Source organism: Muntiacus reevesi, chromosome 2, assembly GCF_963930625.1.
Source record: "Muntiacus reevesi chromosome 2, mMunRee1.1, whole genome shotgun sequence".
Lineage (NCBI taxonomy): Eukaryota > Metazoa > Chordata > Mammalia > Artiodactyla > Cervidae > Muntiacus > Muntiacus reevesi.
Genome location: NC_089250.1, coordinates 139,007,416 through 139,034,184, shown reverse-complemented (window position 1 = coordinate 139,034,184; position 26,769 = coordinate 139,007,416). Strand labels below are relative to the sequence as shown.

At 38.0% G+C, this 26,769-nt stretch overlaps 1 protein-coding gene across 2 annotated transcripts; it reads right to left on the bottom strand.

Moving 5' to 3' along the window:
• Positions 1 to 402: 402 nt before the first annotated feature.
• Positions 403 to 24,557, bottom strand: LOC136158244 (cytochrome P450 2C19-like). 2 transcript variants are annotated; one of them, XM_065920028.1, is made up of 9 exons: positions 24,390 to 24,557; positions 22,707 to 22,869; positions 22,379 to 22,528; positions 17,473 to 17,633; positions 16,149 to 16,325; positions 8,549 to 8,690; positions 3,955 to 4,142; positions 1,302 to 1,443; positions 403 to 584 (listed from the first exon to the last, which is right to left on the bottom strand). In XM_065920028.1, the coding sequence occupies exons 1-9, from the start codon at positions 24,555 to 24,557 to the stop codon at positions 403 to 405; spliced, it is 1,473 nt and encodes a 490-aa protein (XP_065776100.1). The 2 variants fall into 2 exon arrangements, with proteins under 2 accessions (XP_065776100.1, XP_065776102.1); XM_065920030.1 differs by lacking the exon at positions 16,149 to 16,325.
• Between the last annotated feature and the right edge of the window lie 2,212 nt (positions 24,558 to 26,769).

The window sequence follows — 26,769 nt, the reverse complement described above, 5'->3', positions numbered from 1 at the left end:
TTTGCCTCTTTTTGCTTTCCTCCCTTATCTGCAATATGCACAAAAAAAGAAAAGCTTCATACTGGCTTACCAAGGTATGTGTTTTATTAGGAACAGGCATAGCAGAAATAGCTCTGCATTATACAGAGAGTAATCATCTTGTTTTATTTTGATGGAGTATATAGTCCTATGAATGCAGAACTATTCAACATCAGATAATTATGTGCATTATCTGGTAGCTAATACAGATGTTACAGAGTATGAAAAACAGCAGATACATTTCTGCATTGAAATTGCACAATGAATGAAGAGAGGTCAGAGCAAGCACTGTCAGGAACAATGAGGGGAAGCAGGTGAAAGATGCCCCAGATGAGAGGGAGTTGAAGGCAACATCACTGAAGAAATCAGAGGATCTACCATTCCTCACACAGGAATGAAACAGAGCTGGTAAAATGGTGGCACAGAAAGTAACCCATTGACAAATGGGGTGGTGTCGAGGTCCTTTGGGTCAACCACAGATTTCAAGGTAAATTTTTGTAAAATTGTGGTCAGGAATAAAAACAGCTCCATGCGGGCCAGGCCCTCTCCCACACAAACACGTTTTCCTGAAAATAACAAACACAGAGAGTACATATTCCTTGAACTCTGTCTTTCTGGCTCTCAGAAAGAGATTATGTAGTATCCATTTGATGAATGTTTGAGTGGATGGATGGAAAGCAGGATGACTAGGGCGACTGATGGACAAAGGGTGGACACATATGCTATCCACCTGACATCTTCCCATAGCAAATATTACTCTTTCAACAAATATTTACTGACTATTCCAAACACTTCATTAAATTATTCACATATTATAACCACAATTTCATATTTTCAGGTTTCTATCCATCTTTTTCTAGAAAGTCACATATACTGGCTTTATTTTCTGATCCTGGTCTAGGAGTCCCACATGTTTCTTTTCATTCCACACAGCCTCTGTTCTCTGCTCTAAGTATACCTACTCTTCACCAACCTCCAACACATCTTGAGGTTTTATAACACACGGTTCTTTTTGGCTAAGATATGGTTCTCTTACATTTGCAGTTCCCAATTCAAGTTTTATTTCTAAATTTGAAATAACTGAGTCACTTCTCCAAAGCTCCAGTAATCTAGCCCAATAATGACAATGTCTCATGTGGAGGGAAAGTGCGTGGGCATTGGGATTGCTGCCCCTCATCATGGAGAAAGCATTTCTACCAGCCCCATAGGATTACTATGTAACTCCCAACTGATCCTTAGAAGGTATCTTGTCCTCTAAAGGACTGAGGAAAAAAAATTATTACCTGTAGAGAAAGCCATGAAATAGTCACTCTTCCTAAAGTTGCCACTCTCATCCAGGAAGTGGCCAGGATCAAATACCCCAGGATTGGGGAATTCTTTGTCATCATGAAGCACAGAAGTCAGTGATGTCAATATATCTGTGCCCTGGAAAGAACAGGTGAAGATAAGCTAAACTATGGAGAAGTCACAAAGCTAGAAGGAATGCTGCAAAACACTTAGTCCATTCCAGGGATCAATAATAAGGAATCCTTAGTCCAAAGAAGGGCAGTGGTATTCTGAGGCAGACAGAACAAGTAATTAACAAGGATAAGTTTAAGACTAGTGGCAGTGATGCTGCTGAAGTGAACTTCAACAGCATCTGAAAATCTTGATATCTAGGTCCTAGGGTGTCAGACCTCATGAATCCAATCCGCTAACCATTATATTTGAATACTAGTGTCTATTACCACCAGGTGCTTTCTCATTTCAATTTTCACTCATCTCATATTTGGATTATGGTTTAAAATGGAAGTGTCTATTGAACTATAAAGTTCTGGTGTTACCCCTGTTCACAGTGTTTTTTATAAATGGATATATGATTTTCTGTGATAATAAGTATGGTAACAAATATTAGTGTTTACCATTGCCAAGCAGACAGTCCGCCTTTATTTTAAAATATATGGTAAGGCTTCCCTGGTAGTTCATTGGTAAAGAATCCACTTGCCAATGCAGGAGACACAGTTTTGATCCCTGTCCAAGAAGATCCCACATGCTGTGGAGCAGATAAGCCAAGGCACCAAACTACTGAACCTGTGCTCTAGAACCTGGGAACCACAACTATTGAGCCAAATCACCACAGCTGGTGAAGCCCTTGTGCCCTAGAGCACATGCTCCACAACAAGAGAAGTCATGCAAAATGGAAGGCCCATGAACTGCAACGAAGATTAACCCCCACTTGTCACAACTAGAGAAAAGCCCACGTGTAGCAACAAAGACCCAGCACAGCCAAAAATAAATGAATAAATAAATAAAATTATTTAAGAAACAAAAATGCAGTTGACGTCATCACAGATTAATCCTAGATTTGAAACACAGGAAGAATGATGAAACTAGAAAAATCATTTCATATCAATTAGGTTAATATCATCAATTTAAACAAGTTTTGCTAGCAAAGCTAAAACTGTTGGGTCAATTATTAAGAAACACTATACTCTCAAAGCCCTAATGGACCATGCAATAGATTTTGGTGTATTAAATGTAAGAAAAGGACCTCTGCTCTGGAGCAGTCTGGCAAATACCACTTTATCATGTGAACAGGACTGCATAACGAATAATAATGGAATAAGTGGCAGTATGGATCCTCACCTCATTTATGAAGGAAAAAAAAAAGACTAGAAGGGTTATTTTAAGAAAATTAGGATATTTTAAGTATAGCCGGTGCATTAGATAATATCATTGTTTCAGTGATAACCCCTGTGTAGACATGCTATTATTCCTCTGTATACAATAATCACTGTTATTGAGGCATGCATACTGAAGTAAGGAGGTTTTGATGGATAGTTGGATACATAAGTGGTTATTAATGGAAGAAATTTTCATATATTGCAATATAGTGAAATCATTCTGACTTATCAATGATTTAACCTGAATTCTGCATTAACTAAAACAACCTGGTATGGTCTATCAAATATACGCTGTCCATACCCCTGCTCAGTCATGTCCAACACTTTTTGTGCCCATGGACTGTAGCCCACCAGGCTCCTCTGGCAGGGTTTTCCAGGCGAGAATACTGGAGTGGGTTGCCATTTCCTTCTCCAGGGGCTCTTTCTGACCCAGGGATTGAACTGGTGTCTCCTGCATCTCCTGTACTGGCAAGAGGATTATTTTACCACTAGGCTACCAGGCAAACTTTCTTAATTTGATTTTTAAAAAACTAACAAAATATACATAGAACATCATTCCCAATAGTGAGATGTTAATCTCAACTCTCCTTCAGACCAGAAATAAATAAAGGATGGTACAAAGATATTAACCCAGATAACAGGATAATGTATATAGAAATTGCAATTAACTAGAAAGAAATTTTCAGAAATGATTTTAAATTTAGCAAGTTTGTTATGTATAAGGTCATAAAAATTATAAAATCAATTATATTTTGATATTACATACAAAAAATGGAAAAGGCATTTAAAAAATTTGTAACTACAATAACCACCTTGGGAAAATTATCCCAAAAGTATTCAAGCCAGTGCCTGGAATAAATTATTGAAAAACCTTACAGAAAACCCTTTCAAACAGGGAGACTGTATCATATTCATATCATGATATTCAGTCTTTCTAAATTGATCTAAAATGTCACCATTCTAAAAGAAAATCCCTGCAGAGTATTTTGGTAAATTGAGAAATTGATACTAACATTCAGTTGGAAATGTGGACAGTTATGGTTAAACAAACAATATAAAAGAAACAAAAAATGTGGAAGTCTTGCACTACTACCTGTCAAAATCTGTTACAAACCTTTACAGATTAAACTGGAAACAACACACAACCCATCAAGCCACCACACACAAGACTATTTTTACTTCTCTCACCTTGTGTTCATCGAGGGTTGTGCCCATACTCTGTAAATAGGAACTATGCAACCAATGAGGTCAGTATAAGAGAAACCAGTCTTACCTTGGGGATGAGGTAGTTTCTGAATTTAATGTCACGGGTCACTGCATGGGGAAGACTGGTGGGGAGCAGATCAGCGTATCTCTGGATCTCGTGGATCACAGCGTCCGTGTAGGGCATGTGGCTCCTGTCCTGCATGCAGGGGATCCGGTGTCTGCCAATGACACAGTCAATCTCTTCCTGGACCTTAGCTGATAAGAGATAAGTAAGAAGAAAAGAGTAAGGAGAAAGAGGAAAATGCACACCCTTATTCCATACTAATTCAGGGATACATGAGGCATTATGAAGGTGTCTCAACAGCATTATGGACTTCCCTAGTGGTTCAGATGGTAAAGAATCTGTCTGTAATATTGGAGACCTGGGTTCTATCCCTGGTTTGGAAAGATGCCCTGGAGCAGGAAATGGCTATTCACTCTAGCAATCGCCTGGAAAATCCTATGGACAGAGGAGCATGGTGGGCTACAGCCCATGGGGTCGCAAAGGGACACAACTGAACAATTAACACTTTCTTTCACTTTCAACATCATTATACACATAAACTACAAGACCAGAAAGGAACCTAAACATAGAGAGGTAATGGCCATAGTACAGACACATGTAAGTCTCTTACAAGCCTGGCTTAAGATACATCTATACATATCTCTATATTAGCATACATGATAAAACAAAGAGAAATGATGAAATGTTTCAAATATAAGCAGAATATAAAGTCAAGATATCACATTGGCAGATGAATGGATAAGAAAGTTGTGGTACATATCCACAATGGAATATTACTCAGCTATTAAAAAGAACACATTTGAATCAGTTCTAATGAAGTGGTGAAACTGCAGTCTATTATACGGAATGAAGTAAGTCAGAAAGAAAAACACCAATACAGTATATTTATTGCAATATATATATATGCAATTTAGAAAGTCAGAAAGAAAAACACCAATACAGTATATTTATTGCAATATATATATACATATATATATATACTGCAATATATATATGCAATTTAGAAAGATGGTTAACGACGACCCTATATGCAAGACAGCAAAAGAGATGCAGACATAAAGAACAGACTTTTGGACTCTGTGGGAGAAAGTGAGGGTGGTATGATATGAGAGAATAGCATTGAAACATATAGATTACCATATGTGAAATAGATCACCAGTTCAAGTTTGATGCATGAAACAGGGCACTCAAAGCCGGTGCAGTGGGACAACTGAGAGGGATGAGATGCGGAGGGAGGTGGGAGGGGAGTTGGCGATGGGAGATACATGTACACCGTGGCCAATTCATGTCAATGTATGGCAAAATCCACCACAATATTGTAAAGTAATGCCTCCAATTAAAATTAATTATTAAAAAATATTGTCCTTGAAAAAAGAAACAAGAATAAAATGTTAATTTTATAAAATTTTATAAAATAAAGTATTAATTTTACTTCAAAATAATATAGGCTAAAATTTAACTTATATGTGTTTTATTTTGTATTTTGCATGAACAATTTGTGATGGTATTCACTTTATCCTCCTATTGCCAAATGCCACCACTATGAGCATTTTAGCAGTTTCTTCTGAAATTCATATCCTATTTCTAAATAATGACTCTTTGCTTCTATTTTTAACTTGCAGATTTTAAAACAATAATCTGATGTCCTGGCATGAGAGTTGAGAATTTACATCTCCACCCCCCCACTCATACAAAATCGCATGCACACTCACTCACACACACACACACACACACAAAACACACACACAAATCCCCTTAGTCCATTTCCCAAATATATTTACACCACAACTTTTGGCTGTTAGAATATTCACTCTAACAGCATTCTGACTAAATAAACATTGCTTCCTGGTAAGAAAATTATGATTATGTTCCTTTTTGGTACTTTCTTGGACCTATCCATATTATTTTAGTTCAATTCAAACAACTCTGTATCTTGACCTAGGATTGTTTCCTAACCCTGAGGCAGATGTTTCAAACTCCTAATAAAAATTTACTTATTATTCAGAAGTTACAGATACTCCATCACCTCTCTTTTGCTCTTGATGTCTCTCCTCACACCTGCTTTATCCACCTAGTCCATTTAGATATGGATATTTTCCAGGCTTGCTATCTAACAATAGCCCTGACACTTTCACTCTCCTTCATGAGCTTTTCAAATCCCCAGAGCCCATGACTTCCTTGACATGACTTCAGGCATCTGGATGAGATAGGGGAAACTATGGATAAAAACTGTGACAAACATACAAGGCTGAAAACACCCTTTAAAAATTAATACCCAGTTTGATATTTACTCTTGAATTCTGATGCTGTTGTGAACTCTAATCTTTTATCTATGATCTGCTACATCTCTCTGAAAGGTTTTGTGATTTTCTCTTTCATCCTGGGGTTCTGAAATTTCATGACCTTGTGTCTTGGGAAGGATGTTTATATTTCATTCACTCTGTGAGACATGTTAAGATAATTTTCTGTCTAGATGGCAAAACTTGGAAGTCTTTCTCCAGAGTGCTCACTCTGGAGTTTTTCTCTGGCAGCTGAATTTCAGGAAGCAGGATGGAGAAAGGGACTAAGGATCTCTGAATTCAAGAAGTGGATTCTTCCCTAATCTTTCCTCTATGTTGTGACCTCACTCTTTCCCCCAAGCGTCCTGAGTGTAGGACTTCTTATATTCCATTTCTACAGACAGTAAACCTCTCTCATCCTATTAGAGAATCAAAGTTACCTGATAAAAGGAGTTATCAAAGACTTGTGGCTGGGAGAGCTACTTTTATCAGCCTTTGTCTCCCTTCATCCTTTTTGAAATTAGGTACTTCCCAATTCAGAACTTTTAGGACTATAAGAACATAAATGACTTCTCATTTGATGATACCACTCTCATGGTTGAAAGTGAAGAGGAGCTGAAGACCCTCTTGATGAGGGTGAAAGAGGAGAGTGATAAAGTCAGCTTAAAACTCAACATTCAAAAAACTAAGATCATGGAATCCGGTCCCATCACTTCATACCAAATAGAAGGGGAAAAAGTGAAAGTAGTGACAGATTTTATCTTCTTAGGCTCCAAAATCACTGCAGATGGTGAGTGCAGCCACAAAATTAAAAGATGCTTGCTCCTTGGAAGGAAAACTATGACAAACCAGGCCAGAGTAATAGGAACCAGAGACATCATGTTGCTGACAAAATTCTATATAGTCAAAGGTAAGGCCTTTCCAGTAGTCATGTATGGATGTGAGAATTGGACCATAAAGAAGGCTGAACACTGAAGAATTGATGGCTTTGAATTGTGGTCCTTGTGAAGACTCTTGAGAGTCCCTTGGACTAAAAGGTGATCAAAAAAATTAATCTTAAGGGAAATCAACCCTGAATATTCAAAGGAAGGACAGATGCTGAAGCTGAATCTTCAATATTCTGGCTACCTGATGCAAAGAGCCAACTCTTTGGAAAAGACCCTGATGCTGGGAAAGATTGAGGGTAAAAGGAGAAAGGAGCAGCAGAAGATGAGATGGGTAGATAGCATCACCGACTCAATGGACATGAATTTGAGCAAACTCTGGGAGATACTAAAGGATGGGGTAGCCTGACATGCTGCAGTCTATGGGGTTGCAAAGAGCTGGACACAACTCAGTGACTGAACAACAACTTCATCCTCTCTACTGACTTCATTGTCACCCCTCAATATGCTCTCTATATTTCAGAAATCTGTTGAATATTTGTTGACTGCTTCTTGACCTCTTCTCCAACTTTAAAAGGCTAATTCTCATATGTTATAATCATTTCAGGGCTATTCTGACACTAATCAAGGTAATATATGTTTCTAAACAGTGATGCATAACCATAATCCTTTAAAAATTAATTTCTAATGAAAAGTTCTTGTGAAAGATAAAATTCTTGACTCCTCAAAATGCATTTTTTTGGCAATAACCACTCTTCTGAAAAGAAACTTATGGACCAACAAAATTCCTTTACATAAATATCTTAAGCCAATTTATCATCAATCTAACTCTTTAGAGAACTTCCTAGACTATGGAAAGTATATCAGGTAGCTTCACTAAATTTCTACAATTTCCAATTATGGTTTTGTAAGGAGCATTTCCATTTTCCCAACACTGGCTTTTTTTTTTTTTTTCTTTTGTTTTGACTTTTGGCCACCCTCCACAGCACATGGGACCTTAGCTCTCCAAACTGGGATTGAAGACATACCCTGTGAATTGGAGGTGGAGTTGTAAACACTAGACCACCGAGTAGTCCTCAGACACTGTTGTTTGGAACATCTCATTTTCAGAATGAAGGGCCATCACAGTTACATTTCCATGATAAAACCAATATGCAGCCCCAGGTCAATTCATGCTGGCCATGCCTGCTACACATGACCTCCCATGAAATTCATATGCTACAGTGTTGACATTCTTACCATTCACAGAGTCTCTACTCCTCTTAGTCATCTCATATTATGTAAAGATGTCAGATTACTATACCTTCATTAAATGTGAGAAAAATGAAGCTGCTCAGAGACTTAAATAGTTTTCTGAGAGAAACAAGGTAGAGTACATTCAAGCATCTTTCTCTCATCTCTTCTGCAGTCACCCTGCCCACCATGTTATCATACCTGTGACCTCAGGGTGTTTCAGCAGGAGGAGGAGCCCATATCTCAGTGTGGTGCTCGTTGTCTCTGTTCCAGCTATAAACAAATCCAATATAGTGTTTGCCAAGTTTTCAACCGTATACACCAGTTCTTGATTGTCCTTTTCCTAGGAATAATTTAATTAAAAAGTTATAAAATATACCAAAAAGGAAGAAGCATGGGCCACTAACACGTAAAAAACCAAGCTGACACAAATAATTCCTGAGGAAGTCCAGGCATGGACTTACTAAATAAAAACTTTTAAATACATGTCTTAAATATGCTTAAACAACTGATGGAAAACATCAAGAACTAAAGAAAATCTGAAAAGTACATAACAAGTACAAAATAATGAGAAAATTTCTATAAGAATAAATCAAACAGAATTTTGGAGCTAAAAAAATGCAATACCTGAAAAATTTTAAATTTACTAGAAAGTTTGAATAGTAGACAACAGAAAACTCGAGAAAGAAACAGCATGCCTGAAGAAAGAATAAAAATTTGCAGTGTGATTATAAGAAAGAAAAAGGAATAAAGAAAAATAAATAGATCTTAAAGGACCCATGGAACTCAATCAATTGTACTAACATCCACTTTATAGAGTCCCAGAAGAGAGATCGAGAATGAATAAGTATTTGAAATAAGAATGACTGGAAACTTCCAAACTTTTGCAAAGTACATGAATCTCTAAATCCAAAAAGCTAAACAAACTCCAAGAAGGATAAAACCAAACAGATTCACAGTAAGGCATATTTTAGTAAAACTGTCAAAAGGCAAAGCACAGGAGAGAATGTTCAAAGCATCAAGAGAATAGTAACTTGTCATATACAAAGTATCATCCATATGATAACATTTCATTTTTTCCACAAAACCTGTAGAGGCCAAAAATCAGTGGAAAGATATATTTAAAATCCTGAAGGTAATTATGTCCACCAAGACTTTTGTAAGTGGCAAAACTATCCCTCCATAAAATAGGAGCTATAAGACACCCCAAAATAAGGGGTAAGGAGTTCCTGGTTAACAAAACCAAAGATACAAGATGATAAGTCAAAGCCAGATTGATAAAGTTCCTTGTTAAAAATAAGTAGGTAGGCAAATAAAAAAGCAAAAACTACTATTGTTGTTGTTGCTCAGTCACCAAGTGGCATCTAACTCTTTGGTACCCCAAGGACTGCAGCATGCCAGGCTTCCCTCTCTGTCACCATCTCCTGGAGTTTGCACAAGTTCATGTCCACTGAATTGGTGATACCATTCATCTGAGATGATTCATCCTCCGATTATCTCATCCTCTGTCACCCTGTTTTCCTTCTGCCCTCAGTATTTCTCAGCATCGGAGTCTTTTCCAGTGAGTCGTCTGTGTGCATCAGGTGGCCAAAGTACTGGAGCTTCAGGTTCAGCATCAGTCCTTCCAATGAATATTTAGGGTTGATTTCATTTAAGATTGACTGGTTTGATCTCCTTGCCATCCAGGGAACTCTCAAGAGCCTTCTCCAGCACCCTGGTTAGAAAGCATCAATTCTTTGGCGCGCTGCCTTCTTTATTGTCCATCTCTCACATCCATACATGAGTACTGGAAAAACCATAACCTTGACTACAAGGACCTTTGTTTACAAAGTAGAGGCTCAGCTTTTTAATATGCTATTTACATTTGTCATAGCTTTCATGGGTGCGGTCACCATCCACAGTGATTTTAGATACCAAGAAGAAGAAATCTATCACTGCTTCTACTGTATTCTAATAGAAAAGCTTCATTTCACTTTTTAAATTATGTAAAAGAAAAATTTATTAAAAAATCATTATAAAGAGATGATTCTAGGCACAAAATATAAACATATAAGTTTTTTCATTTATTTTTATTAGTTGGAGGCTAATTACTTTACAATATTGTAGTGGTTTTTGCCATATATTGACATGAATCAGCCATGGATTTACATGTGTTCCCCATCCTGAACCCCTCTCCCACCTCCCTTCCCATCCTATCCCTCTGGGTCATCCCAGGTGTACCAGCCCTGAGCACTTGTCTCCTGCATCCAAACCGGACTGGCGATCTGTTTCACACTTGATAATATACACGTTTTGATGCTGTTCCTTCAGATCAGCCCACCCTCGCCTTCTCTCATAGAGCCCAGAAGTCTGTTCTATACATCTGTTTCTCTTTTCTGTCTTGCATATAGAGTTATCGGTACCATCTTTCTAAATTCCATATATATGTGTTAGTATACTGTAGAGATATAATTTTGTACACTGGTGAAATAAGGGGGTGAAGATGGATGGGAGCAGAGTTTCTGTATGTGATTTGAAACTACTGAGGAATCAGTTCATACTGAAATGTTACGAATTTAGAATGGTAACAGTAATCTCTTTTAAAAGTACTAAGAAATTAATTTTAAAATACACAAAAAATTTGAATGGAAATTTAAAAAGTTACACTAGAAAAAATTTGATCAAACCAAAACAAGGCTATACTGATGGAATTGAGAAGCAAAATTATAAAATATATTAGAGGAAAAAATTACAGGCAGAAATAAATCCTTCAATATGACTGATCTCTTTGATTGAAACTCATGATTTAAGACAGATATTGAGGGAATAAAATTTTAAACTGTGTATGGAAATATTCCACTACATATCCCCAATAAATCTATACCAGTATAGAATATAATTTAGCCATAAAAGAAGGAAATCCTGACACCTGTGGCAAAATGGATGGGCCTTGTATTTATTATGCTAGGTAAAGGAAATTAGAAACAGAAAGACAAATACCACGTGATCAACTTTATATGTGAAATATTCTAATAACTTGATCTCAGAGAGAACACATTGGTGGCTACCAGAGATGGGAGAAGAGGTCAAAATGAGCGAAGGGAATCAAAGGTACAAATGTCCAGCTATAAAACAAATAAGCCTTGGTGATGTAATATACAGCATGGTGACTGTAATTAATGGCATATTCCCTATTTGAATTGCTGAAAGTAAATCTTAAGATTTACAAGGAAAAATCTATGACTATGTGTGGTAAAATGTTAATTGTGAATATTGTAGTAATTATTTTGTAATGTAGGGAGTCATTATGTGGTACACCTATAACTTACTGTTATATAACTGTACATGTTACAGGTCAACTATTCTAAAAAAAACAAAAAACCCTGTGTGTTGTACAAGAAACTCACTTGAGATGCTAAAATACAAATATATTGAATGAGAAAGAAGGAGAGTTTGTAAGCTATGAGTACCAAATAAAGCTAGACTGGCTATATTAATATTAGAAGAAAGCTTATCAAAAATAGTTTAAAGGGAAAAAACAAGAATGGGATGCTTTATACTGGACTAAGAAAGGTGAATTCATCAAGAAGTTCAGTTCAGGTCAGTCGCTCAGTTGTGTCTGACTCTTTGCGACCCCATGGAGTGCAGCACGTCAGGCCACTCAGTCCATGAAGCTCCCAGCGTTTACTCAAACTCATGTCCAGTGAGTCAGTGATGCCATCTAACCATCTCATCCTCTGTCATCCCCTTCTCTTCCTGCCCTCAATCTTTCCCAGCACCAGGGTCTTTTCAAATGAGTCAGCTCTTCGTATCAGGTGGCCAAATTATGGGAGATTCAGGTTCAACATCAGTCCTTCCAATGAACACCCAGGACTGATGATCTTTAAGATGGGCTGGTTGGATCTCCTTGCAGTCCAAGGAATCCTCAAGAGTCTTCTCCAACACCACAGCTCAAAAGCATCAATTCTTCTGCGCTCAGCTTTCTTTATAGTCCAACTCTCATATCCATACATGACCACTGGAAAAACTATAGCCTTGACTAGACGGATCTTTGTGGACAAAGTAATGTCTCTGCTTTTTAATATGCTATCTAGGTTGGTCATAACTTTCCTTCCAAGGAGTAAGCATCTTTTAACTTCATGTCTGCAATCTCCATCTGCAGTGATTTTGGAGCCCAAGAACATAAAGTCAGTCACTGTTTCCACTGTTTCCCCATCTATTTACCATGAAGTGGTGGGACCGGATGCCATGATCTTAGTTTTCTGAATGTTGAGCTTTAAACCAACTTTTTCAATCTCCTCTTTCACTGTCATCAAGAGGCTCTTTAGTTCTTCTTCAATTTCTGCCATAATGGGGGTGTCATCTGCATATCTGAGGTTATTGATATTTCCCCTGGCAATCTTGATTCCAGCTTGTACTTTCTCCAACCCAGCGATTCTCATGATGTACTCTGCGTATACCTTATATAAGCAGGATGACAATTTACAGCCTTGACTTACTCCTTTCCCTGTTTGGAACCAGTCTGTTGTTCCATATTCAGTTCTAACTGTTGCTTCCTGACCTGCATACAGGTTTCTTAAGAGGCAGGTCAGGTGGTCTGGTATTCCCATCGCTTTCAGAATTTTCCACAGTTTATTGTCATCCACACAGTCAAAGGCTTTGGCATAGTCAGTAAAGCAGAAATAGATGTTTTCCTGGAACGCTCTTGCTTTTTCGATGATCCAGTGGATGTTGACAATTTGATCTCTGGTTCCTCTGCCTTTTCTAAAACCAACTTGAACATCTGGAAGTTCACAATTCACGTATTGCTGAAGCCTGACTTTGAGAATTTTGATCATTACTTTACTACCATGTGAGATGAGTGCAACTGTGTGGTAGTTTGAGCATTCTTTGACATTGTCTTTCTTTGGGATTGGAATGAAAACTGACATCTTCCAGTCCTGTGGTCACTGCCGAGTTTTCCAAATTTGCTGACATATTGAGTGCAGCACTTTCACAGTATCATCTTTAAGGATTTGAAATAGCTCAACTGGAATTCCATCACCAGTGGCTTGTTTTGGAAGTCCAAAAACAAGACTGTGAGCTGTCTGTGGCTCAGATCATGAACTCCTTATTGCCAAATTCAGACTTAAATTGAAGAGAGTGGGGAAAACCACTAGACCATTCACATATGACCTAAATCAAATCCCTTATGATTATACGCTGGAAGTGAGAAATAGATTTAAGGAACTAGATCTGATAGACAACGTGCCTGATGAACTATGGAAGGAGGTTCGTGACATTGTACAGGAGACAGGGATCAAGACCATCCCCAAGAAAAAGAAATGCAAAAAAGCAAAATGACTGTCTGAGTCAGCCTTACAAATAGCTGCGAAAAGAAAAGACGTGAAAAGCAAAGGAGAAAAAGAAAGATAAACCCATTTGAATGCAGAATTCCAAAGAATAGCAAGGAGAGATAAGAAAGCCTTCCTCAGGATCAGTGCAAAGAAATCAAGGAAAACAATAGAATAGGAAAGGCTAGATCTCTCTTCAAGAAAATTAGAGATACCAAGGGAACATTTCATGCAAAGATGGGCTCAATAAAGGACAGAAATGGTATGGACCTAACAGAAGCAGAGATATTAAGAAGAGGTGGCACGGATACACAGAAGAACTATACAAAAAAGATCTTCATGACCCAGATAACAAGCCACAAACACCCTGCAAAAACATGTCCAACTCATCGCTCATTAGGGAAATGTAAATTAAAGCTACGATGAGAAACCACTTCACATTAACTAGGCAAGTTTTAATAATGACGAGAAATTGGAAATTAAGTACAGGCAATTATGTTGGAAAATAGAAACCTTTAATTGCCAGTGGGAATATAAATGCTGCAGTCACTGTGAAAAAGTTTGGCTGTTCCTTAAAATATTAGACATAAAATTACCACATCTCATCAATTTCACTCCATAAAGAAACAGCACATGAATGAATAAAAATTATCATATGTACATAAAATCAAAAATTTTGCAGCCATAAAAGAGAAAAACAAAGTACTGATACATGCTATAAGTTAAATAAACCTCCAAAACATACTAGGTGAAAGAAGTTAGAAACAAAAGTGGCAATACTATGAGTTCTGTTATACACTATATCCATGGCAAGAAAATTCATAGACACAAAACATAGACCACAGGTTGGGACATAATTGGGTGGAGGAATTGGAACAGTGATGATTTAATGGATAGGTTATGTTTCTATAAAGTGATTAATGAATGAGTTAATTGTAACACAATAATGTGAATGCACTAAATATCACTAAAATGTACACTTTATTTTTTGTTAAAGTGTACAGTTTAAAATGGCTAGTTATAAGGATGCAAATTTCACCTCAATTTAAAAATGCCATTACTCCATAAGTTGATCTACATATTTCCTGCAATCCATATCAAAATCACCACTCATTTCTTTGCATAACTGATGTTTATCCCAAAATGCATCTGGAAATTCAAGAGACACACAAAAGCCAAAGCAATCTTTAAAATGACAAAAAATTAAAGGACTCACACTTTTCAACTTCAAAACTAACTGTTGTTGTTCAGTTGCTAACTTGGGTCCAATTCTTTGTGGCCCCAGGGACTGCAGCAGGACAGGCTCCTCTGTCCTCCACTACCTCCCAGAGTTTCCTCAAATTAATGTTTATTAAGTCGGTGATGCTATCTACCAATCTCATCTTGTGCCATCCCCATTTCCTTTTGCCTTCAATCTTTACCAGCATCAGGGTCTTTTCCAATGAGTCAGTTCTTCATATCAGGTGGCCAAATGTCGGAGTTTCAGCCTCAGCATCAGTCCTTCCAATGAATATTCAGGGTTGATTTTCTTTAGGATTGACTGGTTTGCTATCCTTGCAATCTAAGGAACTCTCAAGTTCTCTAGCACTACAGTTCGAAAGCATGAATTCTTTGGCACTCAGCCTTCTTTACGGTCTAACTCTCACATTCATACATGACTACTGGAAATACCATAGCTTTAACTATATGGACCTATGCTGGCAAAGAGATGTATCTGATTAAAAAAAAAAAAAAAAAACAGTAATTAAAATGACCAGATGAAAGTGTAAGGGCTGACATTTAGATTACAGGAACAGATGTCGGATTACACAAATAAACCCTCAAATTTTGGGTCAGTTGATTTTTGACAAAGATGCCGAGATGATTCATGTGGGAAAATAGTCTTCTCAACACATGGTGCAGGATTCATGCTCACAGACATGTGACTCCACCTCCATATCTATGGCAATTCATTTTACTTCACACAAAATTAAGGCTTCTCTCTTCCATCCACCGACTCTTTCCCATCACGGGCCAATATATACGGCATTATATATACAGCATTCACCCATCTGAAATTCCCTACCTTGCCCTTCAGTGCTAATATATTCAGATTTATTTCCAACCACCTGACATGCAAAAAGTTCAGCTAGATTAAGCCATTCTTCTCCATTTCCTCATACAGTGTGTGCAACGATCATGTCCATCATCATATCATACCATGATATTTCGTATGTTCTAACTTGTTTCTAAATGTTTCCATTTCACCTGAGGTGTCATTCTGCCTTTCCATAGGTGTATTATTAGTATGTAAAGAGTAGAATCAATATATTCAACTGATTAAGCAGTTAAATGTTATATCTTTCACAATAGATTCTTACTATAGATTTATGCACAATTCAAATACATGTCAGCATAGAATGTCAAGCACTGAAATATCTCCAGTAAATTCAATGATCCCCTCAAGCTGCATAAGCAATCAAGTTATTTAGTTGTCATTAACATTTTACCTGCTCCATCTTGATTAGGAAACAATCAATAAAATCCCGAGGATTGTTAAAGTCCAGGGATGTTTGGTGTTCTCTTGCTTTCTCAAAAATATAACTCTTTAAATTAGCAGAGTTTTTAAAGAATTTATTATGACTCCCTGGGAAATAATCCATGAGAACAGGGAAAGTATTGCAGACCTAGAAAAGAAGCAATAGTTTTTTAAATAAAGAACACTTTATGAAAATTTATAACTATATGCCCATCCTTGGTGAGCAGCCATGTTAAAATAGTAATATAATATGGTCACTGTATTGAAGGAAATATTTATTTCACAATACACTGTATCTATGTTGATAGATGTATTTGGGGAAGAAAATTCAACCCAGGGATGAAAGAGGATAATTTCCTATATTCACACATCATGTTTATAGTATAAAATCATCCTTATATCAATTATCTTATTAATTTTTTACAACAAGTTTTCCCTACAGTCATGAAATAAGGGATGGATTTACATTTTATAGATGACAGTAGAGGTTAAGAGAATTTGGATAACTTGATATGCATAGAGCTGATTCCTGATGTTTCTATTTCTGTTTAGTAGCCTTAAACATAAAATCAATATTTTTAAACCTAGAGGGTTCAAAAGACACCATGAAACACAACTCAACATTTTATGGATAAAGTAACTGGGAACCAGATCAATTAAGTGACCTTTATGAGGTCACGCCATTGTCTTTTAGGCAGAGGGCAGAACATGTCAGCTCAGCACAGGGTTCACCTGTGAGGTTTGTTTTTGGATCCTACACCAAGGAAACAATCATTTCGTCATCCCCGAAGCAACTATTCTGTCAGTCAGGACGCCAACTGAAGCATCAAACTCTCCTGTCCTCGTCAGTGTCCCCTGGGAGCACTCTCCCCCTAAAGGAGATCTTCTCCTCCTTCCCCAAAGCAGATATTCCTGCCAATTAATACGCTGAAGTAGCAACTAAGTGGAGACAATGACTAGACTTGTGGGCAATGGAAGCCTTTCCAGAAGGGTCTGGAGGTCCTCCTACTGCTGTGGGCATGCTTTGGAGAAGTCACCCAAGTAGTTTATGGAAAAACCATTGAACAGAGTCAACAGGACTGAATTGCAGTTCTGTATCATTCTGGGCATGTATTTTCCTGTCTGCTCTCAAAGGGCTCAGCCATCTACCCCAGATGAGCACTCCACGATGCTAAGCTCTGGGCCAGACTGTGCTCTTCATACATTCGCCTCACAGCTTTGTGCAGAGAGAGATCTGGACCTCATGCAGAAAAGAGCAGAAATGATTCCTCGGGAAGAAAGGAACTTGGCCTCACCTGCAGCCATGGAGAGCTCACAATTTTGACGTTTTCATTAAACATTTTCATTATACCTAGAAAAATCTGATCTTTATACTCAAAACGGTTCTGGAAAATAATGGAGCAGATCACATTGCAGGGAGCACAGCCCAGGATGAAAGTGGGATCACAGGGCAACCCTAAAGAATAAAGAATAACAATTTAAACACATCATTAAAGCATACATGTGAAAAACACTTTGCCTTTGAGACAGCAAGGAAATGTTATGTTAGAAAGTTTGTCAATATTTCTACTACAAATTCCCTTAACAGAGCAATATTCAACATGCATAAAATTAACACATCACTTTTACCTTGATCTGAATAGCTAGTTAAATAACATTAAAAAAAATATTAAATTCATATCCACTGCTAATACTTGTGCTCTCTTCACCCAGTGTTCCTTTGTCCAAGGGATAAAGAAGAAAATATTTAAAAATACTATTTTCAAGAGAAATAGGAGAGAATATAAGTGGTGGTTTATAATCCTTGGGTGGCTTACAATCCCCTGGACTGGCAAGATGCAGAGCTGGCAGAGAACAGCAGGAGGCACACCATGCAATACAAACACTCAATCTGAATACAAGCAATTGTTGGGAAAAGGATTACGGAAGCTCAGAAAAGGAAAGGGGCAACTTTCAATTAGTTGTAAGAAGTGGTTGTACTTAACATGGTCTTGAGTAACTATATTTTGTAGTATTTGTGTGGTACCTCAGCATTTTCAAAGCCCCTTCAGTTAAACTCACTGAATATATTTCATACTAATATTGTTAGGTATTACTGTGCCCATTTTAAAGAATAAGAGGACAAGGTCCTGGAAGCAGGAAAGATTCAGCCAGAATCACTTGGCAAGATAGGGGCAATATTGGGACTCAAACCTGGGTCTTTGGAGTCCATGCAATGCTCCCACTGCTTTCTAATCCTATCATTCTCTGCCTTTAAATTAGAATTTAAGAGCAAAGCCATGAGGCAAAATGAAAATGCAATTTAAAAATCGTGGGTACACAGCAATCCCACTTCTGGGCATACACACTGAGGAAACCAGATCTGAAAGAGACACGTGCACCCCAATGTTCATTGCAGCACTGTTTATAATAGCCAGGACATGGAAGCAACCTAGATGCCCATCAGCAGACGAATGGATAAGGAAGCTGTGGTACATATGCACCATGGAATATTACTCAGCCGTTAAAAAGAATTCATATGAATCAGTTCTAATGAGATGGGTGAAACTGGAGCCCATTATACAGAGTGAAGTAAGCCAGAAAGATAAAGAACATTACAGTATACTAACACATATATATGGAATTTAGAAAGATGGTAATGATAACCCTATATGCAAAACAGAAAAAGAGACACAGAAGTACAGAACAGATGTTTGAACTCTGTGGGAGAAGGTGAGGGTGGGATGTTTCGAAAGAACAGCATGTATATTATCTATAGTGAAACAGATCACCAGCCCAGGTGGGATGCATGAGACAAATGCTCGGGCCTGGTGCACTGGGAAGACCCAGAGGAATCAGGTGGAGAGGGAGGTGGGAGGGGGGATCGGGATGGGGAATACGTGTAACTCTATGACTGATCCATATCAATGTATGACAAAACCCACTGAAATGTTGTGAAGTAATTAGCCTCCAACTAATAAAAAAAAGAAAAAGAAAAAGAAAAATCATGGGTACAAAAATAGAATCACAGACATAGAAAACAGACTGGTGGTTGCCAGTGGGGAGGATTTTGACAGGGGGGTGGAGTGGAGTGGAAAGTTGGGGTTAGAAGATGTTAAGAGTTATGTATAGTGTGGAAACAACAAGGTCCTACTGTACAGTACAGAGAACTATATTTGTTATCCTATGGTAAACCATAATGGAAGAAATATTTTTAAAAGGATATATATATATTGTATGTATAACTAAATCATTTTGCTTTACAGCAGAAATTAACACAACATTGGAAATCAACTATACTTCCATGAAGGAAATTGACTAAAAAATAATTTAAAAATTTTTAAAAGATGGCATTTTCATATAATTTAATTACTCACATTGTCAATGCTGATTATCATCCATCTGAAAATTCTGTAGAAAATTAAACACTGGGGACTTTCCAGTGGTGGTCTGGTGGTTAAGAATTTACCTTCCAATGCAGGGGTCGTGGGATCTATTGGAGAACTAAGGTTCCACATACCACGAGGCAACTGAGCCTGTGAACCTCAACCAGGGAGCCCATGTGCTGCAAACTACAGAGTCCACAGGCCACAACTAGAGAGAAACCCACATGCTGCAGTCAAGATCCAGGATGCCACAACTAAGATCAATGCAGCCAAAAATAAATAAATATTAAAAAAAAAGAGGAGAAAGTCAGAGACCAATTAGCTGCAATCTCAGTGTATCAGTTATATGATTGAATTATATTCATATAAACAATTTTTCTGAATTTTTATCAAATCATGGAAAATCTGCACTAGGTAATGTACAATGTTGCTTAGAAATTCAAGATAAAGCTATTTAAACAGAAGAAAATGTGATAAATAGATACACTGAAATATTATTCAGTCATACAAATGAAAGATTGCATCATATGCTACAACATGAATGAAAAGTGCACGCACTGTACTAAGTGAAAATAATCAATTACAGAAGAACAAATGTTGCATGATTCCACTTATATATGTATGTATATATGTATACATATGTATACATACATATGTGTGTGTGTGTGTGTGTGTGTGTGTGTGTGTGTGTATAGTAGTCAAACCCATGGAAACAGAAAACAGAATGCTAGTTGCCAGAGTCTGGAGGAAGAGGAAATGAAGATGACTCCAGTAGGCCTCTGCCCTTGAGTAACTCATGCAAAGAGTGAGATCAAGAAATCTCACTGTGTTCCTAGGGAATTCATGTAAGGATATCAACAAATGTTGGTTTCTTTGTTGGTGTTGTGTTGTTTTTTTTAAGGTACAGAAGGTTCCAGGAAGAGATTTTTCTCAAAAGCCAGTTCAAACCAGGTTGGGCCCAACCACAAGACTGGAGACTGAGCACACAAACCAAAAACTGTCCAAAAGCTACCTTTGCTTCATGTGAATGCTAAAATCTCCTCTGTGGTCAGAGATTAAGGCCCATTAACATAACACAAGATGTATGAAGAAGCATGTTCCCAAACTGGGCTTCTGTGAAATTATGACCACCTTTATATGTAATGACAAAACTTTCCTGCTAATATTCATTCCCTGCCCTGATAAAAGGACAAAGCTTTCCTTGCTCAGGAAGCCAGAGCTTTGAAGAATGATTCCCTTTACTAGATGCAAATAAACACTTCAATTTGTATGACAATTACTCTTGGAGTTGTCTCTGATTAAACACTCACTGAGAAGTGAACTCTTTTTGGTATGGTAACAGAGAGTCATAGTTCAAAGAGTACAGAGTATCAGGCATGTGAGATGAAAAGTTCTAGAGACTTGCTGTATGACAGTATGACTATAGCTAACAAACTCAGTGCTGTAAGCAAGTAGTCACTGAACAATTTGCTAAGATGGTAGATTTCATGTTAGGTGGGTTTTTTTTTTTTTTTACCATAAATTTTTGAAAGGTTTTGGGAAGAAATGGTAGGACATAGGTAAAAGAAACGTGTATCTTAGGCTTCTATGCCAGGTTCCAGAGTCCTAAGTCTTAAAAAAACAAACAAGCAAACTTATTTTAGCTAGACTGGCAGAGGTAATTTGGAAAAGAGGTAATTTGGGGCGAGTATTTCTTTGTCTATATGTGAGTCACAGGTAAAATCTGATTTTCTTTTTTAAAATAGCAGAATTTGGGACTTCCAAGGTGGTCCAGTGGCTAAGACTCCATGTTCCCAATGCAGGGGGCCTGGGTTCAATTCTTGGTCAGGGAACTAGATCCCAAATAGTGCATGTAAGAACCAGTGCAGCCAAATAAATAAATAAATAAATAAATGGTGGAATTTGTAATATAAGCTGAAAATTAGAGTCATTGTAACAAACACTTTATAGGTGATTACACCTGGTACTGCAAGGTAAATAACTACCATACATTTGTTACAAAGTCCAATAACAGTGGGGCAAAGTTTGCAAATTGAAAAGACAGCCAAAATTGACTTAGAGAAGACAGGGTAAGCAGGTATTGAAATGTTGAAATCTAGTTAAATAAAACATTTTGCAACTTGGTATTTTGCAGAATTATGACATAGCAAATATTTATTCAAAAAATAAATCAATACAGTGAGTATTATGCAACAGAAAATAATGAGTGCTGCTATTTTAAAATTGTGTTGATTTTTAGAAAAATCATAATTGATGAGAACTGCAACAAGATATCCCTAGATGATTAAAATCATATGGCATTATTATTGACCAGAATTGTAGGTTTGGCCCCTGGAAGTACTCTCAGACAAGTCTGTGAAGATGAAAACAAAAGTATAGTTCATTTATGGGAATGTACATGATACTAGTTTCACGCTCCATAAGGGTATGAAGAGGTCATTCCCACCCTGTCCAGTTAACAACTATTCCCTGTTGAAATGCTCTGAAATAGACCATCCATATTTACGACATGAGAAAAATATTGTTTTCTCACTTTTTCAGGAAATAATTCAGAAATGTTCTTTGTGATTTCTGATGTGAAAACAAAGTTCAGAGAAAGTATGATAAGTGATCTTTAAACCCACACTGTGTGCACAACCATGGGTGTACACCAAACTATCAGCATGGCTACGCAATAGTTCCCATGACTCCCTCTTCTTCACAGCCTCCCCCTTCGAAGGAAGGGCTGGCAATCATGATCCACAGGAAAAATGCGGCCACTCCGGAAATGCTTCCAAGGCCGTCACTGGAGAAGCAGTTCCTTAAGGTCAGAGTTCTAGAGCATAGACTCACCCACCATTGGTTTTTCTCAACTCCTCCACAAGGCAGCGTGCTTCCTCTTGAACGCGGTCCTCAATGCTCCTCTTCCCCATCCCAAAATTCCGCAAGGTCATGAGGGAGAAGCGCCGGGTCTCCTTCCATCTCTTGCCATTGCTGAAAACGACTCCTACCAGGAGGAGAAACAGAAACTATTGACAGGAGAGAGGCCCGAGGCAAGGAGGAGTGAGCTTACAGTTGGCAGCCCTTCTGGTGGATCCAGCTCTGCTGGAGGGCTCTTCAAATCCCTCTTTTCCATCCTCCTCATCCCCATTTTGAATGCAGAACATGCACACATGCACACCTACCATGTCCATTTCTAACTTTTTCACTCACTGGGAGATAGCCTCTTCCAGAAAACTCCTCTCCCAGATCAATCAGAGCTTCTTTCACTGCTTCATACCCATGCAAGACCACCATGGGCTTCATGCCAAAATACAGAGTGAACACAGGGCCGTAGACTTTTGAGAGCTGAGAATGGAGATGCATGTAATAGTAAAGAAGTCAATATTTGATAATACATTATGCCTGATGCAGAATGTGTTATCATCCTATGATTATGTTTTCCTTCTGCTACATACAGCCTAATATTCCTGAATTCAATACCTAAACATGATGGTGATTGTTACAGCTTCCACTAATGGATGAACTGCAATGCCAGGCAATGGCCAAAGTAATTGATACACAATGACAACTAATCCTCATACCAAGAACTTCAGCAAGTTTATTTGCTCCACTTATCAATAAGGAAACCATGGTCAAGGAATTCCATTTCATGCCAGTGTCCCAGAGTTACTATATAGAGAGGATTGAAATTTGAATCTCTCCTTGTTCAACTTCTGATCCTTGAATGATATATGGTTCCTCAAAGCCCACCTTTAAACCAACATCGAGCTGACTGCTTCAGAGTTACATGTAGAGTTCTTTCCATGAGAATTCTCATTCTCCAGTCCTGTGATGAATGCTACAATAATTTTTTGAAGGATAGTTGACTTATAATATTGTTATAAAACTACAGTACTAGTTTCAAGATTACAGCACACGAATTCAGTTTTATATACATATATAAGTATGTATATATATATACACATATATGTATGTATACATGTTTGTATATATACATATTATACAATGTGTATCACATGTGTATATATGATTCAGTTTTATATAAATGTATACATACATACATGCATGTATATACATACATATGTATAATATATATAATACATAAATATAAAACATGTTATTTTTTCAAATTCTCTTCCATTATAGGCCACTGCAAAATGCTGAATATACTACAATTCTATATTTTAAAAAATAAGATCAAACGGTTCTAACACCCAGCCTTGTTTGAGATCCACTGGTGTCACTAACACAGAAAGAGAGGAAGCATTGTAGAGGCAGTGCCAGGACATGCAGCATCTCATGGAAGAACATCATCGTCCATCCTGCAGCATTCACAGGGTACAGAGGGCAGCTTCCTGCAGAATCCAAATGAACGCCGCTGCCGCCAGTTGGACCCTGACTGATGACTTGTTTCTTTCACTCACTCATGCTGGTCTTGAACACAGAGCTATTTGCTTAATACCAAGCCCAATGTGCTTCTTCAGAAAAGTTCTGTTTCCATAGAATTGACCATCTGAACAAAATACATAGCTTATATAGTGCACATTTTCTGCAAAGAACTTTTTTTTATTGCCGAACACTTCATTACCACTTTACCTTCAGTCCCAAGTCACAGCAAATGGCTTGGGGAAACAATAAAGAAGGGAAGCAATACTCTAGCTTTTGACACCTTATTATTTTGATTGCTCCATTCAAAAAGCAATGCTCTTCTACTCACAAAACACATTATTTTGTTTCTCTATGACAATGACAGAGCTTTAAAAAAAAAAAAACAGGGGAAATATCAAAGCTTATGTATATATAAATATTATTTTTTAAGTTTGGCTTAATTTACTCACTGTTTTCAGTACATAAAGTCTACTTACATTAGTTAAGGATTTGCTGATGTCCTTAACATCTAACTGTAGGATGTTTCCAAGAATCGGGAGAGGAGTGGGGCCCGGCGGGAGCTTCCCTCTCCCAGAGCTCTGTTTCCAGAGTGAGAGGAGAAGCAGAGAGCAGAGACAGAGCACCAAGGCCACAGCCAGATCCATTGACGCCGTCTCTTCTTACTCAGACGACTGTGATTCTGAAACCTAAAGCTTTTATAATAGTCCCTGTTAACTCAACCTTGGCCTCTCCCATAGAAGCAGGTCAATCAGTTATATCCACTTTGCACTCTATTCTGAGTAGACTTTACCCTACTGATAAAAATCAAAATAAACTGTCCTTTAGTCTTGCTTTCTCTGTGTCCAGTGACCACTCTGGAGATTCTGGTTTAATCACAATAGATGCTGTTCCAGTTATAATTTTACAAAGTGTTTCCATTATGCAGTCAAGATTGAGAACTAAAGAAATAAAAAATCTAATGACAGAAAGGGCTTGAAATGCTGAATTTAAATCAATGACCAGCTGTGAATGTATCACTTTGAGGACAATCACTGTAATATATATTCTCTTTATTTGAGAAGAATGCTCTATCTAATGCTAGGTATTTTGTCCTTCAAAGTGAAAGACTTCAAAGTATTTGAATGCATTGTACTAACATTGCACTTGTGGCTCTTTAGTCACTAAGTCGTGTCCAACTATTTGTGCCCCCATGGACTGTAGCCTGCCAGGCTCCTCTGTCCATGGGATTTCCCAGGCAAGAATACTGAAGTGGGTTGCCATTTCCTTCTCCAGGGGATCTTCCTGATTCAAGGATCAAACCCTCCTCTCCTACATTGGCAGGTGGATTCTTTACCATGGAGCCACCACAGAAACCCAACATTACAGTTACCTATTCATAAAAGCAACTGGACATGGAACAACAGACTGGTTCCAAATAGGAAAAGGAGTACATCAAGGCTGTATATTGTCACCCTGCTTATTTAACTTATATGCAGTGTACATCATGAGAAACGCTAGGCTGGAAGAAGCACGAGCTGGAGTCAAGATTGCCGGGAGAAATATCAATAACCTCAGATATGCAGATGACACCCGCCTTGTGGCAGAAAGTGAAGAAGAACTAAAGAGCCTCTTGATGACAGTGAAAGAGGAGACTGAAAAAGTTGGCTTAAAGCTCAACATTCAGAAAACTAAGATCATGGCATCTAGTCCCATTATCTCATGGGAAATAGATGGGGAGACAGTGGAAACAGTGTCAGACTTTATTTTTGGGGGGCTCCAAAATCACTGCAGATGGTGATTGCAGCCATGAAATTAAAAGACGCTTACTCCTTGGAAGGAAACTTATGACCAACCTAGATAGCATATTAAAAAGCAGAGACATTACTTTGCCAACAAAGTTCCGTCTGGTCAAGGCTATGGTTTTTCCAGTGGTCATGTATGGATGTGAGAGTTGGACTGTGAAGAAAGCTGAATGCTAAAAAATTGATGCTTTTGAACTATGGTGTTGGAGAAGACTCTTGCGAGTCCCTTGGGCTGCAAGGAGATCCAACCAGTTCATCCTAAAGGAGATCAGTCCTGGGTGTTCATTGGACTGATGCTGAAGCTGAAACTTCAGTACTTTGGCCACCTCATGCGAAGAGTTGACTCATTGGAAAAGACCCTGATGCTGGGAGGGATTGGGGGCAGGAGGAGAAGGGGACGACAGAGGATGAGACGTCTAGATGGCATCACCGACTCGATGGGCATGGGTTTGGGTAGACTCTGGGAGTTGGTGATGGACAGCGAGGCCTGGCGTGCTGTGATTCATGGGGTCGCAAAAAGTCGGACACGACTGAGAAGCTGAACTGTACCGAACTGAACTGATTCATAAAATAGTTAATGATGACATATTTAAAAAAATCAAAATGGAGTAACTGTGGGCAGTCATTGTGGATGTGATTTCAGACATGTTCCTGCATCACTGACTACTTCAATTCTGAACTGTGTCAAACTCAATACTCCATCAGCCATTTTCAAAATGATATAGACTAGTGGCTGTTAACTGCAAGTTTGTGGTTTCAAAATTGCCTGCTTCACAACTATTTAATCACTTCAGACACAGCCATACTTTGCTTAAGAAGCATCTTTCCATCTCCAATTCTAATTCTTTTTTTTCCCCTTGGCTTAAGGCAACACTAATTTATATCCTACAACTCTAGAGGTCACAAATCTGAAAATTAAGGTGTTGACAGGGCTGCATTCCTCCTGGAGGCTCTCGGGACAATCCATTTCATTGTCTTTTCCAGTCTCTAGAGGCCACCTGCATTCCTTAGCTCATACCACCTCCTGCATTGCCAAGGTCAGCAGCACAGCATCTTCATGGCTCTTTGATCCCCT